We start from the raw sequence: 17,630 nt of genomic DNA, 5'->3' as shown, positions 1-17,630 counted from the left end.
TTTTGACACGATGCCATGTAAAAACTATATGCACAGTGCACTGGGTTACTTACCAGAGTATGCATACAGCGGGAAAATTGTATAAAACGGCAAAAACCCTCCTCCGATACGATTTATATATAAATTTTAGGGTAGGCAGTGCTTTTGTGAATGCATGAATTGCATGTCACTGGGTATGTATGGGTTTTATATAACTGCCATGTCTGTAATAGGTTAGACCGCTACCATCTTAGACTGCATAATCTCTTACCATCAGATTAGATTGAAGTCAAGGGTTCACTTGTACCTAGTAGAAAAAAGCACACGTCTTCATTTACGCATGACAGAATAATGTTTTAAAATGCTGACGAAATCAGAATTTCCTTACACAAATATCCGAATTACAAATCACCGAATTAAGCTCATAAACTACGATTTAATGTGTAAGAAACTAATTTATATTCACGTTTACACGCATGGATATAATCACATCAGCCCCGGGGCGGTCCGTTTGCAATTATTTTTATTACATTAATTAATTCAATTACAGCCAGGTGGGTGTGCCTGCATTAAACAAATGATATTCCCTACTACCTATTGGTTCCGTTTCCATAACATTTTACTCGGAAATTATACTTCCGTCCCTATGTAAATGGATATGAGCGAATCGTGCGTGCTTCGCGATTATAGGTACAAGTTTACAACGTGTAATAAAAATTTACCGTGGCTGCCGCTACGCGTTTATGTGTCTGCAAAACTGCGGTTAGCTCTAGCAAATTCCAAAAAACTGCAAACTGACTGCGCAGTGCACTTTCAGTGATAAATATACTGCACAATACACATATTGCCATCTAGCCCCAAAGTAGGCGTAGCTTGTGTTTTAGGTACTAAGATAGCTGATGAAAATTTTTATGAACAATATACATAAATACTTAGAATATGCATATAAACACCCAGACACTGAAAAACATTAATGCTCATCACACAAACATTTTCCAGTTGTGGGAATCGAACCCACGGCCTTGTACTCAGAGAGCAGGGTCGCTGCCCACTGCGCCAATCGGCCGTCAAAGTGGTAAAATGTCAGTGATCGTGTAGTTCTATTTATTCGGATTCTATGCAGTGCCGGATTATCAGGCGCGGGGCCTGTAGCAAATTCTTTTATGGAGCCCTTGATCTGCTATGGCTCTGAATGTATGTGTGTTGTGTATGTTTGTATGTATGTGTATGTATGTATGTATACCCTCTAAAAAAAAATTAAGACTTAAAAACACGGGGCCCCCTTTCGCGCAGGGTCCGTAACAATTGCTACTTTTGCTACGTGGCACTGAATCTATCGTAATTTCATGATTCAACTACTAAGACTTCATAACTACCATGCAGCTAGAAGCACAACTTGCAATCGATGGAACTGCACACCAACTGAAAGCAAACTGCGCTAAAAGTTTGCAATTTTGATGCAGTTAAGTCAACCGTCCAACTGCATCCTAACACCAATTTAGCAGTTGAAGTACAGTTCTAATGCAGTACGCGTGTGTAGAGTCTGAGATCGTAACGTAGGTAATGTTGTATTGGCCTTGCGCATACTTTACTCATAGACCTCTCATGTACGTCACGTAATATAAACTTTTCATTAACCTTATCCCATAACCTAACTTGAGTACACATCCAAATAACATGATGTTCAGGGCAAGGTTTATATTAATAAATTGTCTCATTATTAGATAGTCTTATTGATGCCTGAAATCGACTTTTAATTTCTGACATAAAATGTGTTATTTTTTCTTATTCATAACAAAAGGTATATGGGTCAGCAAAACTTTTTTAACAATTTATTGCAGTAGGTACATAGAATTTACAATCAAGTCTAATTTCGGTTCTTTAAAATCACCTAGAAACCCTTTACATTGTCAGTGTAAAATGTGTCCTAGGCCGTCTCAGTGGAAACTCTATTTCTATACAAAATATCACCAAGATAAGAAAAGCGATCAAGCCATCTATAGGTAATGCAATTTTTTTACGCGGCTATCTTTTACCAACAGCTTTTCCGGGGTAAATTATAATTCCAGGTAAAATTTTATGGTATCCTTCTCCAGCTATATGGGTACCAACTCTCATCAAGTAGGTACATATAGAGTCACAATTTCAGATTATAAACATAACATATTATTAAATGATAAAAGATATTAATATGGGTAATTTTAAAACTTGTCCAGAGGCTATATCATAATAAAAGTTCCATGCTACAATATCCGTAAATCAGTGTCGGTCAAATTTGTTTTAACCGCTCCCATAGCCTACCTTTTCATGAAAAAAAATTAAAACCATACTCACATCATTAGCGTCCTGGTGGTATTAGCTAATTAATTAATGTACCCTACATTAATTTTACTAGGTGTGCCTTCATTAAACGAATGATAGGCCTTGTCAAGGTTTAGTCGATTATTGAGTGGTTTTACCAGGGGTGGATTTTCTACGTTGTTTATTCCTATGGAAAAAGTCCCTCCCTCCCTCCGAAAGTAACGCACAAAGATTATAAGTAAATAAGAATAAAAAAATAACATCAGTCTCTTAATGATAAAGTCATCTTAATCGGATTTGTAAGAAACTGATGCTTGGTACCGTTTTAATTTGTGCAAAATAAAATTAATATGCTTGAACGTGGAGTACACTAAAAGCAGTCCAGTTCGATGATCAAACTTATACTAATCATAATCCTCTTAGGTACTGCAAACAGTTATGCGAGACGCTATCGATACATTTTTAGGTTTCTAAACGCTGACGTTTAAATAACAGAGAACTAAAACAGTTCTGCCACCCAGTTTTCAATCATTTATTTACTGTTCATGTCCTGTAAAAAATAAATCAGACAGTCGAAGAGTGCAGACGACTTTTCTTTTACCTATGAACCATATAGGTACCAACAACCTCCGAGATTTTGCCCAAAGCCGTCGGCCAGGGTCTTATCGACCTCGATTTACGATTGGTGGGAAAAACCTAGCTAAAGTGCGGGGAATACGCAAAAACATAGCGAGCATCTACAGGTTATTTTTGTATTCCTATCTGTACCCCTGATAAGGGGGCAGCAAAGAGAAGTGGGAAATATAGGAATAAGCACCATTGAGGAACACAGAGCTTTAAGTGGGTGCAAGCGGCTCATAATCACTAACGAGCGGATTAGGTATTTTCTCGGTATTTTTCTAATGCCTTCTTCCTCCTTATGGGTAAAAACCCTGTGCACGCCACTGTTTACGTACATAGCAACTTAAATAAACGTACTTAGTCAATTTACATACAGGTAAATGAAAACCGAAATAATACTGCACAGGCTTTAGAGGTATATTATGTACTGTCCAGTGGCGTGCATAGAGGGTATGCACAGGTTATGCAGATGATACAAAATGAAGAAAATCTCCAAAACGAGTTACAAATACTTAAGGATAGGCTTTTCATAACTCTTACAATGCATATCCTTAAGTTTTTAAAAACTCGTTCTGGAGATTTTCTCCATTTTATGTCATATGCATACCCTGTGCATACCCTCTATGCACGCCACTGGTACTGTCTCTGAGACTTATCTACGAAACCGATAACCGAATAGTTTTTGAGTAAACCGCTGCCATAGTTTATACTGAAAGAAATCAGATACAGCCCTAACATCACAAGCAAAATTAAATCATGTGACCTTTCACTTTATTAGGTACGCGTCGCGTATAGTAGGTATACAAGTCGGTCGGTCGGTCGGTCGGTCGGTAGGTGTGCAAGTCGGTCTTTTATGCTAAATAGGGTTGTCATTAATTCTTAGTCATCCTTAACAATGATTTTAATTCGTTTGTATGGCAAAATAAATATGCTTCTTTTGTTTTAATATTTTTACAGAGTGCATACTTATGCATCCTTCAATATTCTTTCGTAATTCTGTTACACGTTGCATATGCCATGAGGAGTTTAGGCCAACTCGTGGGCTATCAATACCGATGTGTAAAAATAGCGCGAACTATTTCGTAAACGATTCGTTGATATCGAACAATATATTTTCGGGCATATTTCCTGACACATGCAAACATTTTACCGACCAGGGCACCAGCAATAAAATAAATCACATCTGAAGTTCTTTCCTTTATTTTTCTTTTACTTCCGGAACTTCTAATGCACAGCAAAAATATGTTGGAGTTAAGATAAAAATTACTTATTAAAATATTAAGTTGCCCGCGTTCTTGGTCCGCATTTATTACTGTTTTTTTTTGCAAATCCACTGTAAATCGTTTGTTTCGTAGTAGTAGTAGTAGTAGTACTAAAGTTACTCTCAGTTTGTTGTACTAACTCTATGCCAAAAATCAAGTTCATTGGTTGCTTAGTTAGGACGTTAAAGAAGGAGAAACAAACAAACACACATTCGCATTTATAATATATGTAAGGAAGCACTTAAGCATTTATCAGTCTACCTACTCCGGAGTGTGATGTGCGATTTAAATACCTTTTTACACGTACCTAGGCCAAGGAAACGCTTTGCAAGAAGTAAGAAGCAAAGCTAGAAAATTCCTTAATGAAAATTATCTCAAAAATTGATTCATAATAAACTGCGACCCGCAATGAATTAGTCTGTATACGTCATCATCATCATATCAACCGATAGACGTCCTCTGCTAGATATAGCCTAGCCTATAGGTCTTTTGTAGGGAGTTCCAAATTCCACGGTTTTCCGTTTTGTGCCGCTTGGATCCAGCGGCTACCTGCGACGCGCCTAATGTCGTCCGTCCACCTCGCCGGTAGTCGACCAATCCTGCGTTTACCCGTGCGGGGCTGCCATTCCAGCACCTTGGGACTCCAACGACCATCCTTTCTCCGATCTATGTGCTTTGCTATGAACTATGTGATTTGCTATTTAGAACACGCACGCGGATAAAACAGATTGCGAACGTTTATCTACTGCCTTTTTTTACAGATAAAATAATTTCAGATTTTTATCTTTATCTTATTATTACTAAAATTAAATATATGGTTCCTCTGGATATAATACCTTTTAATTGTGATACAATTATAAAAATCGTTTCGGTAATTTCAAAGTTTATCGATTAGCAAATTAAATAAACAAACACATACTCAAATCTTTCCTTTTTATAACATGAGTTGATAGATGAAATACCCGTTTTCCAATAATTTCATGGTTACCAATATTTATAAAAAGCTCAGTACGTGCCACTTGCCTGGTGGATTGTCATCGTCTGTTTCCCTTCAATAATATTAAAATTATTTAATACCAAGCTGAATTGAGAACAAAAATGTTGTTTCAATAAATAGCAGAAAATGGGTCACGACCAAGCGAAGATTAAAAACACGGCGGTGAGCAATATTTAGGTACCTAAGTACCTTTTAATTTTATCGTGATAAGAACACAAGATATCATTGTTTTTAATTTCTAGATTAGGTACCTATTGCTTTAAAACGGTATGTACGGTAGGTATGCCACTGTTAAACAAGATCTGATACTATAAATTGCTGCCTAGTTTCACCGCAGAGCAGCAGTTTTTAGTTTCAAAAATAGATTCTATTATTTACCGCAGGTGGCAGGTGTAGCCAAAATCGTAATAAGCCGATTAACTTTATTATTTTAAACTGGATTTATCGCTATGCTGAGGCTCGGAAATTATTTTCCAGTAGCTGTTGCCGCATTTATTGTTGCCCGCGTTTATCTACAGCTTTTTGCAAATTCTGTTTGTTTGTGGAAACCATTTTCTGGAATAAAAAGTAGCCTTTGTTACTCACCTAACTCTATGCCAACAATCAAGAAGATCAAGAAGACAAGACGAAAAATGCGAATGTTTGTTTGTTTTTTCTTACTTTACCCCTTAACTAAGATTACCTTACTTTAAACATATAGCACATTATTTTTATGCATCATAAATAATTTTCGCGGCGCACACCACTAAGGGTATGATTTTTTCGACATCTTTAACAAACATCGTTATATTTCAGCCAATTTACAGATAACCATAATTATACACTAAAACCATCCTCATTAGTCACTTTATGTGATTAGTGAAATCTTGCCCAGACCGATACAGACGCGGAGGGGAACTTTTATAGTATGTAAACATATCACGCTAGATATGACCCTTAGGATTCGAGCAAGAGAAAGCAAGCTAGAGAAAAAATTAGTTTGAGACTTTACCTACTTATCAGAAGATGTACGCGGTCAAAGTCGTGGCAGACTACTAAGACTAAAGTGTATACCTATAACTATTGGATAGAAGTAGGCGTTACTTAGCGGAAATCCATAATATATTAGCTTAACAATTATTCATTGTAAAGTCAACATCTCCTGAGGATGTTCTGGTTTCGGAGCGAAACGTGCGTGCGTACATTGCCGAGGATCTGTTTGGCGTGGATTATACGGATTGAAGTAATTATAAATTACACCATACAGATTCTCCTGCTGTTCGCAGAGTATACCAAATTAAGCTTAATTTTCATAACCTAAAATAAGTAGTTGAGTAGTTGATTTTTGTCTACCATAGGTACATGATACAAGTAGGTATAGTTAGCTTTGCGCTCAAAATAAACCTGGTGGCATGTAAAATTACCATCAAATAATTACGAGGTAGTTCTAAGTCGTACTTAGATCGACATCCTAAAATATATCGCGAAATATAGTATCTACTTTAATTGCAGCTAATTGGCTACTAAATCAATCATGGCATTAATTTATTGACCTATAATGTGGTTTCAACTACGACTCTACTTATAGAACAGTTTTTGAAATGTTGCTTTGGTCACATTGTGCGACGCATCATAGAAAACTATTTTTTATTCAGAAAACTAGCGATTCATTATCATGCTGGGATCAGAGGCTTTACAGGAGTAAGGGATTTAGAGCTCGCGCTACTTCAATGCAGTTTCATCATTATCATAAAAAAACGTTTATTTCCTTTCTTGCATAAGGAGTAAACGAATGTTGTGGAGACCTCCTTGTAGGTAATCAGTGCCTAGGAGGCCTCGCTGTAGGGGAAAACGATTAAGTGGATCTTGGTGTGTATGTGTGTGTTTGCGTGTTTTTGTCCAAATATGTATATGTGTGTAATGTGTATGTGTGCACAATTTTATTAATTGTAATATTCTTCTATTTAATTATTATAATGTTCTTCTTATTATTTAATTAAATATCTTAAATCATAAATAGACAAATTATTTAATTTGAACATATACCTATTTATAAATATTTATATACCTATTTATAATATATTTCATAAACGAAAAATAACCAAAGACAACCTAAGTACCAAAATAAAACTAAGTAAAATCTATAACTTCTTCGAAACCGCCGCAGCGAGGAGTGCCTAAGATACTAGCAGCATTGCCCCTTCGAATGGTCAAACTGCCATTCAAAGTAACTGTCAGCTCTAGGATCACCGTGCACCGGAGGACTGGTTAACCCTTTTTGACAATTCTTTAAGATCGGGCTCCCGGTCCCTACGGTTCCAAAGTATCTACTCGAAAAGCCACAATCATTTATTATTTTAATTAATATAATTCATAATTCTGAGAAAAATTGATGAAGCAGTGGCGTGAAGCAGCGACAAATAACATGACTTTGCCAAACTGTCAGAAGTGACAAGTCATGTTATTTGTCGTGATGGTCTAGGGTCGATTTACTACCAACAGTCAACAGATGTGCCACATTTAAATTTTATGATACTTGTTAAGCAGGCATAGTCGGAAGTATTTAAAACTGACATTTGTTTTGTTTCAGCCTTCATCATATATTACGCATTCCAAAGCAGCTTTTTCTGGCTCAACGTTATGTGCTTCGACATCTGGAGAACTTTCAGGTAGATATGATTTTTCTAAAACGTAACAGCTATTTAAGTTAAAATATGTTTTACTAAAACAATGTTGTTGTTAGTCCGGTTTAAATTTCGATGGGAGTTATTCTTTAAAATTGACATGAAATGACTCTTCAGTGCCTCAATTCCTTATCTATATCTCACCAGCTATAGGTGTTTCCTATGCGGTTTTATTTGCGCTATAACCAAGTATAACCAAGCAGATGATTTTTGCATTTTTATGCAAAAATCATCTGCTTTTTGGACTTCTACTGTCTGAGTTTTCTACATCGTCTGCGCATAGAAAGTACGTCGTGGGCATGGAGATAAAGAATTTATGCATTCTCCATAAAATATTTCAAGTTTTATCTGACGCGGACGTGTTCTCAGTTATTCATCCGTACGCAATCAATTACAATAAAATATAACGAATTTTACTCAATTCTGTTATACACAAATCTTAAAAAAAAATTGATTGTAAAAGTGTTGCTATTCTTTTCACAATGTGCCCTGTAGAAAAGGACAGCTTTACCTCTTTAGTTCTGCCATTTTGGTATAGTTCAGAGATTCGTGTACAATGAAATTAGCTATTGAATTTGCAAGGGAACTGCTTTAATTTGCCAGCACGGAGCTCGTTGGATGACACATTTATTCATCGGGCGTCGATAAGATATCAATGCGAAAACATGCACCAGCAGATATCAATGGTACCAGCACTATTTCACTCTTTTTATGATAAAAATACTATAATGATCATGAACATATTCTTTAAAAAAATACTGTTTAAAATATCTGATTTTATTCAATGAACTGTGCTATCTGAAAAATCTGATTCGTCTTGTTTTTATTAAACTAATTTTTTTAATAATTGTAAAATGGATTTCAGAATCGTTGCGCCCGTCCCTCTAGTCTGCCGGCCCCATCCGTAGGTCTCAGATAAGCATTGTATATAAAGTATAGACTGATCATAACGTGTCGTTATAATAAAATAAATATCTACCATTTTAGTAGCTTTTTTTTAAATTTACATGAAGAGAGTTATTTCCTGATTATTATTTAAATGGGTTAATCTTCAAATAACATTTCTCGCCCACGAAGCACGAAATTACGTAGGATTAGCAATTATTTATTTACGTGTAACAGTTTTTGTATGTTTTTCTCTTCATGTAATAAAGCTTTACAATAAAGGAAGAATAACTTAGTCCAAACTACAGATTATTATTGTGGTCACAGATTGCTCAGTGCATACTTTACATCGATGGTCGCAAGCTCCAGTAATTGACAGTTATGTTGTGCGTTAAGTCCGTGATACCGGCATGGCTACACAATAACTTTTTTTTAAATTAGTAGAAATTATTTATACATTATTTAAATTTTATTATGACTTATGCTACTGACTTTTTTTTATAATTAGTTGAAATTATTTATAATTTTTTTGATAAATTTGTTTGGGCTACACAGGGACTTTTATAAAAATTAAAAAAAAATATTTGAGACAATTACAGCAAATAGATTTAGCTATAGCACGATATTATTCGAGCACGGTAGTTCGAAGTAGAAAGCAATCTGTATAATTAGAATAATCAATGTAAAAAAGTATTTTATAATTTAAAAAAAACCCTCCACATATTCATTAATTTTTTATTTATACAATCTTAGCATTTAATATTTTGATAATAATCTCGTAAATTAAGCTGGTACATATTCGTAATATCAATAATAAACGTGTATAGAATGAAAGTAAATATTGCAAAATTCTAAATATAATATTACCACAATGTCTCCATTTGATATTAATAATGATAATATATAATTGTTATCAGTAGGTACAAGTTTTAAGAATGATGAGAAATTTTATCAATAAATAAATAGTACCTATTGAAGTAACATTATCAGAATTATCACTAGATTATAAGAACACTTGTTGAATAAAATGACTTAAAAAGTTGTTATAAAGCTGTAACATTGTACCTACAGCTTGTAGAACATACACGCTATAACCATTATGTAGCTATAATAAAGATTTAGTTCATAATATTAAATCTTCTTGCTGTTAGTAACTTTTTATTTCTGTATCTAAGTACTTATTTACTATATTTATGTTATACTATAAAATATATTTACCAAGCTTGTTTCCCACATCTTTTTGTTGCACTTTTATAGCTGGAATGTATAATATTGTTTGCAATGTAAGTCGATGGCCGTGAATGAGTTACGTACATAAGGTTTGCTTTTTTATTTACACAACATTGTATGTTTATTGCAATTCATTCAAAGGATTGGAAGCCTTGCTTCCTCGCAACAGTCACAAAGGTAAAATATTTTAATAATATTGTAGGGAAAGTTTTTAATCCTATGAACGTACGTGAGGGTCTACTTTAGTTTGTCAATTAACTGTGAAGTTATCCACTTGCAACATATAGCCATCCATAAAAAAATTACGTTAAAACATACGCACCAATCACCTAAAATCATTTTTAATTATTACTTATTAAAAAGGTTATGGACAAAATGTAGAATTTGGCTCAGGATACCTATATAAGATAGTGTATTAAATTAATTCGTTAATATTAATTCATTTTAACTTTTGGTTATATTTTAGTGGATATCGAGGCGGTAGCTCAAGCAAGAGGCGAGAAAGAAAACGATTTGCGATGTACGGTGCATACGCATGGGGTGTACCGGCATTGCTCACTGCAGTTACGATTGGTATGCAATTCGGCACGAATATACCTGACCACATTATCACACCAGGGTTTGGACATCGGCGATGCTGGTTCGACAGTAAGTTCTAATAATTAATTATTTAATAAAATTATTTTATTCTAAAGTTAATTGGCATAATACGCAGTTTGAGCTTGATAAGGAAGCTCAGGCAGTGGCGTGCATAGAGGGTATGCACAGGGTATGCAGATTATATAAAATGATAAAATTCTCCATTACGATTTATAAGAAACTTAAGGTAGGTTTTTATAACTCGTACTGGATTAATATATCATCTGCATACTCGGTGGGCAATAGAGAATGCAATGGTTGGAGAACAAATATTTACTAATATTATAAATGCGAAAGTTGGTTTGTTAATGAATCTATCAACTAGAATTTTGACATAGAGTTAGTTGAAAGGACGGAGGTGAAACGTATGTGACTTTTTATCACAGGAGACCGATTGGCTTACATGGGATTTTTAAAAAACCGTAATAATCGCGGACGAAGAATGCGGGCAACGGGTAATCAAAATTAAAGTTATCTGTAAAAGAACCCAGAGTAATCACTCAACAAGTCTGTTAGTTTAAGTGAAATAGGTGGAGCATAGTAAAGTAACCGATGGACGCTACGGGCCTAATGTGCTAGAATCTCTGTGCTAGTGATCTCTCACTGGATAGCCCAGACAACTGGGTAGACGGATGAAATCGTACGAGTTGCAGGGAGCTTCTGGACACAGACAGAACAATACGTAGAGTAATCCTTAGAAAATAACTAGATTCTACCTATTAATTTCTTGTTTCCATGTGAGTGACGTGTATTTTATGGATATAGAAATCCTTAAACCTAGGTCCAGCGCAGGACGTCCATTGGGTGATATCCCAATATAAAAGAGAGATATTGCAGAGTTAATAATACATGTCAAAAATTGTATGTCTAAACGCTCCCAACAACTTTATATCATAACAGATTTACCAATCTCTAAAATAAACTAAAAAGACACGGTGTAGGATTTTTTTTTATTTTTTTATAGAGCTCTCTTAATAAAAGGAATAACATATTAACTGCAGTAGGTCTCATGAATTCGGACATGGTGTAGGAATTTTATATATTTTCTTCTTTATAGATCTCCCTTAATTAAATGATATAACATATTAACTGCCGGTGGTCTCATGATTTTTTATGTTTTCAAATTCCCAAATTAAAAAAAACATTACATTTTTATACCTTCCTTCTATCACATAACTATAAAATGATCGCTTCCATAATAATAGATAGTTCGTCTTCGTCACCTGTGCAGTAATCCAGATGTTTCCTTGCAAAGCATAAAGCAAGATAAATAAAGGATCAATTTTGTTTACAGATTGGCTTAGCGAGCTCGTGTATTTCTTCATACCGGTGTTTGTGTTAGTCGTGTGTAACGTGGTACTCTTCTCGGTAACAGCAAATCGAATACGATCAATCAGACAGGAAACAGCTATTTTGAAGGGAGCTGAATCTTCTCGAAGTGATAAATTGAAAAAGGATAAACAAAGGTGAAAATATATTATTATTCTGATCCCTCTTTTGTTACACGACCTAACCCTGACAAATCCAAAAATAGTGCTACCTATCTACTTAGCACCACTTTCTTATTCTAGTCATTACCACTTTCTAAGTCTAGTGCATTTAAGTTTATAGTAATATTATTTTTATCGCGTAACACGGAGCGTGTATGTTGCTTTAACAATGACTTTTTATAAATGCTCCGTTTAACCTGGTCAGGTACACCTGTGAATTAATTTCTTGTGCATGATTCAGGTGAACTATTTTATTTCAGATACGGGCTTTATTTGAAGTTGTTCGTAATCATGGGAGTAAATTGGACGGTAGAAGTGATAAGTTTTGCAGTGGGGGGTTCAAATTGGTACTGGATCGTAGTGGACCTGTCGAATATCGCCCTCGGAATATACATATTCTTTATTTTTGTATGGAAAAACAAAGTACGCAGCTTAATCGCTAAAAAGTAAGTAAATTCTCAAAAGCATATCTACTGCATTATAACTTATTGACAGATTTGTATATTTTTTTAACATTTTGGACATAAAACATTTACATGTAGATGTACCAATATGTTTTAATTATTTGAAAACAAGCGTTACACAAAAATATATTAATGACATTTGTCAGAAAACTTATTAGCATTTTTATTACTTCTTACAGATGGCGCAGCGTTCGTGGTCTACCCGCAGACAGCACGTTGGGAACTTGGGGTACTCGGTCAAGCTCAGCTCCTACTGAAGATACAAGAGTTTCTGCTGACGAATCTGGGATGCGACTCAAAGAAATTCATTGATAATAATTCTGCTAAGACGTTAATTAGATCAGAGTTTGGTCTATTCATTAATAAAAATGTATGTCAAAAAGGCACCGAATTACGGTGTCAATTCCATTGAACACAAAACTCTAAACGCATTGCTACCAGAATTTAGAATGAACAGTTCTTTTATTTTCCACAGGGAATTCAAGAGGACAGCACTATGTTTAGAGATTTTTGCATAACGGAATTAGCATTAATTATTCAGTCAACGCTGACAAACATGTTCTTCTTTTAGATTAGAGGCGAGAATTTTAATACCTCTTGTATTTACGTAGGGCATTGCTAGTCACGTTTATATAATTTTTTTAATGGTAAGTCCACCTAAAGTAAGCAACGAGGCGTTCGTTAATATGACATAATTATATATCAATATTTAGGTAATGTAGTTGAAGAAAGGACATCATACAATTTTAGCATATTTTTTGTTGCTATATTGCACAAGAAACCTACTATTACCATACAGAACATTCTAGCATTACAATTATAATAATATGAACGACATTATGTATAAAAAAATAATCAAGGATCTGAGATGATATTCGACCTAACAAAGTTTTTTTTTTCACTTTAACTATGACATGCATTTAATATAATTACTGTCGTGAACCATATGATTTTACGTGTATTTAAGATTTGTTTTAGCGATAATTATAAAATAAAGAAAAAAATGAAAGGTTGATTTAAAAAAAAGCTTAAGTTTTGTAAACAGTTTGGCGTACATTTTTTATTTTATTTAATTACATGAAACTGTGAATGATGTCCTATAGTCATTAACAGTTCAAGTCATATGTACATCGTTATTGGTATCTAAAGATAATAATTCCGCTGTGAACTTATAAACAGCCGTTTAATTAAGTGATAAAAATGGCAAATATTAAAACAAAAGCCTTTAAATGTATCTTTTAGTTTCTGTTAAAAGTTGTAAGCTTAACTTAGACTAAGTATCCTTCTTTGATTCCAGTGAAAATATGATCGGAAAAGAAAATCACTGCCCGTTATTTTATTTGAAATGTTGTTTATATTAAGAATGAAGACAATCATAATTAGTTTCTGCTGTCAAATTCTTTATTTGGAAAAAATATGGTAGGTACAAAACACTTATACAGGATGTTTGGTGCATCGTGTGCCAAATCGAATCTGATGATTGGAGGGGTCTTTGGCTATCTCTTCAGCCCTCGTAAAAAAATCTTGCTCAAACGGTTTTTTTTATACTGATTTTAAATTGTTTTTTTAAAAATTGTAAAAATTCTACATTTAAATTTTAATAAAAAATAAAGTTGTTAAGTATTAATTAATTTTCTTTTTAATCTTTAATTTGTAACGTTTTACGCTTCTTTTGAAACTAGAATTACACGCCAGCAACATCTAGTTTTTGTTTTACAGCCCCGCAAAGTTTTTTTTACGTAAAAAAATAAGCTTGAACGTCAACTTTCGGTTTTAATAAAAAAAAAACTAAAAGTGATCATGTTCTTCCAATTTTTTTAAAACATCTCTGGACTGTCCCCTTTCTAATGGTGTGCAATATGCCATGAAAAGTAATTAGTAACATCACTAATTTTCAAATTTTCTAAACTTGGTCGCAATTTTCTAATATTCAACAGGTGAAAGAAAAACAAGGGTTTGCGTAAATAACACTCACAATTCACAAGGCAGATGACATTTTCTGTCTCTTTCATAAAGTTATACGCCCGTTGTTCGTTTAAACAGGCAAAAATAGTTTTTTCACTCTAGTGAAGCGAAATCTATCTTCTATTCCTTTCTTGCATAGTGCAAACCTGTTTGAACCAATCGCGAACGGGCCCCGCGTCGCGTCGACACGGCGGCCATCTTATTTTTTAGTCGAGACATCACTGCCTCTGCTGCCTAACGTGTGTGCTAGCTTACTGTACTCCACGATTCTTTTATTTAGTTTTCGTTAAGTTTTGTTGTTTTTTGTTACGTTTTATTTACTTTTGGTGTTATTGTTAAACTTTGTTGACTTTTTTGTTGTTGCAATGACGACATACTCTAACGAGGAATATGCGGACATCATAATGGTTTATGGTGCAGCCCGTGGTGTCGCTCGTGCAGCGCAACGACTTTACCAGGAACGCTTTCCTGGTCGACGATTACCTGGCCGCAGAGTCTTCCAAGACACATACCGACGTTTACGCGAGACTGGGAGTGTCAATTTTCATGAACCAAGGGGACATGTTGTGCGACATAATGTTGAAGTGGACGAGAGAATACTGGCACTTTTTGAGGAAGACGACACAAGAAGCATTAGATATGTGGCGGCACAACTTGATATTTCAATATGGAAAGTGTGGAAAGTCCTTCGACAAAACGAAAAATATCCATTCCACGAGACTCCGGTTCAAGGTACGTAATTTAAAACCTTTGTTTGACGTTGCCTTTGTTTAGCAGGTATCCATAATCTTCTAGTGCAATTAATTACTGCTCAAGGGGAATTAAAAAGATTTTTGGTTGTTGCAGGTCTTGAGGGTGGCGACTTTGACAGACGAATGCACTTTTGTCGGTTTTTGTTACACACAGATGTGGATAATCCTGATTTTTTAAAAAGAATACTGTGGACTGACGAATCCAAATTTACCAGAGAAGGGATTCTTAACTTGCACAATTTACACCATTGGGCACCGAAACGGCAAAACCCACATGCCAAAAGACAGCAATCTTTTCAAAGACGGTTTAGTGTGAACGTTTGGGCAGGAGTGATTGGGAATCAGGTAATTGGACCGCACTACCTGCCTGATAACTTAAATGGCGATAATTATTTAGAGTTCCTGCAAAATGATCTGCCGGAATTATTGGCCGAGGTGCCCGTGTTTAATGAAGATGTGCCCATAGTATTTCAAAATGACGGCTGTCCCGCGCATTGGCGTTTAACTGTGAGGGAATACCTCGATAATGTGTTCCCCAATTCGTGGATTGGGCGCGATGGGCCTATTGCATGGCCTCCACGTTCCCCAGACTTAACTCCGTTAGATTTTTATGTCTGGGGACGTGCCAAAGAGCTAGTATACGCCACAGAAGTCCCAACGAGGGAGGTACTAATACAACGCATAGAAGCGGCCTTCGGTACAATTAAGAACGAAATACGGCTTCGGACTACAACTGTAACAATACGTCAAAGATGTCGGGCCTGCATTCGAAACAGGGGTGAACAATTTGAGCAGAATTTGTAAAAATTATGAAATAAATGTTTCAAATGCAATGTATTATTTTTATTTCAAGTAAAACCTACGAAATTTAAAAATTTTACCTGCTTGTGAGTTTTATTTACGCAAAAACTTGTTTTTCTTTCATCTGTTGAATATTAGAAAATTGTGACTAAGTTTAGAAAATTTGAAAATTAGTGATGTTACTAATTACTTTTCATGGCATATTGCACACCATTAGAAAGGGGACAGTCCAGAGATGTTTTAAAAAAATTGGAAGAACATGATCACTTTTAGTTTTTTTTTTATTAAAACCGAAAGTTGACGTTCAAGCTTATTTTTTTACGTAAAAAAAACTTTGCGGGGCTGTAAAACAAAAACTAGATGTTGCTGGCGTGTAATTCTAGTTTCAAAAGAAGCGTAAAACGTTACAAATTAAAGATTAAAAAGAAAATTAATTAATACTTAACAACTTTATTTTTTATTAAAATTTAAATGTAGAATTTTTACAATTTTTAAAAAAACAATTTAAAATCAGTATAAAAAAAACCGTTTGAGCAAGATTTTTTTACGAGGGCTGAAGAGATAGCCAAAGACCCCTCCAATCATCAGATTCGATTTGGCACACGATGCACCAAACATCCGGTATATAGATGTTAACATTTTGTGCTTAACGCATATTCTGTCGTTCACGTCGACGACGTCTAAATATTAAGATGTCGTCCAAGTAAATGAAAAAGCATAACATCATAGTCAAATATTTTTGTGTAAGTACTAAAAATACCTTAATTGAATAAAACGAATTTTGTAAGAGCCATTTAATATGTATTCAAAGCTGGTTTGAATCTCCTCAGTGGTTAAATCTGTATATTTAGTGGTAACAGATGCACATTTCATAACAACTTTTTAAATAGGTAGCGGTCTTTGAAGCTTTATAAAAGAACAATCTTTCTTGATTTCTAACATTTCTAGGGAATTTTTATTCTGTGCGATGGAATAATGTAAAAATAATTAAATAAAATATAAAAATAAATTTTAAGGTTAGTCCGGAGCCCACTGTTGAGATAACGCGGCAAAATTTTTTGCAAATCCCATTGATTCCGTGATGATGCGGTTAGACGGGACTCCAAACTATTTTTGTAATAAGATAATGTTTGTTTACTTTACATTTGTTGTGTGGCTTCCTGCAATAAATGTTATCGACATACTTCGCCTAATCCCACCATAGTATTAAAACTTAAAGTATAATTTCGATTTAGGTTTAATATTTTTATATAATAAAACTAAGAAAATAGATGTAACGAGTCTGCCAAATCATGAAATGTAAGTTCATACTAGATTTTGTTTGTTTATTATTGGATGTTTGTTGGAAATATTAATGTAAAACTTATTAATATTCCTATAAGTCATGCCCGCATGGACAACGAAAACATAGAAAATAGATTGTAATTTTTATACTTATATTTTGGTCGTCTGCGTTTTTTCCCAGTAGGTAGGTACACTTTTGAATACTTGTTTTTAGTGTAATAATAATATGAATGCCAACGAGTTATTTCACATACAGAAACATATATTTTTACCTCTAGAGGAGACTGAGTACGGTTG

General features: G+C 34.5%; 1 protein-coding gene across 1 annotated transcript in view; it reads left to right on the top strand.

Annotated features, from left to right (window-relative positions):
* LOC120628984 (G-protein coupled receptor Mth2-like) overlaps positions 1 to 13,521 on the top strand; it is a 39,478-nt gene extending 25,957 nt beyond the window's left edge. Inside the window, exons 4-8 of the mRNA XM_039897693.1 lie at positions 7,730 to 7,808; positions 10,405 to 10,586; positions 11,872 to 12,043; positions 12,328 to 12,513; positions 12,711 to 13,521. Of these exons, the coding sequence (XP_039753627.1) occupies positions 7,730 to 7,808; positions 10,405 to 10,586; positions 11,872 to 12,043; positions 12,328 to 12,513; positions 12,711 to 12,843 (752 nt within the window). The 3' untranslated portion in view covers positions 12,844 to 13,521. The remainder of the gene's footprint in view (positions 1 to 7,729; positions 7,809 to 10,404; positions 10,587 to 11,871; positions 12,044 to 12,327; positions 12,514 to 12,710) is intronic.
* The last annotated feature ends 4,109 nt before the right edge of the window (positions 13,522 to 17,630 follow it).

The sequence above is a fragment of the Pararge aegeria genome, chromosome 13 (genome assembly GCF_905163445.1).
Source record: "Pararge aegeria chromosome 13, ilParAegt1.1, whole genome shotgun sequence".
Classification (NCBI taxonomy): Eukaryota; Metazoa; Arthropoda; class Insecta; order Lepidoptera; family Nymphalidae; genus Pararge; species Pararge aegeria.
Note: the sequence above shows the minus strand (reverse complement) of the source record. Positions and strands in the feature narration are given on the sequence as shown.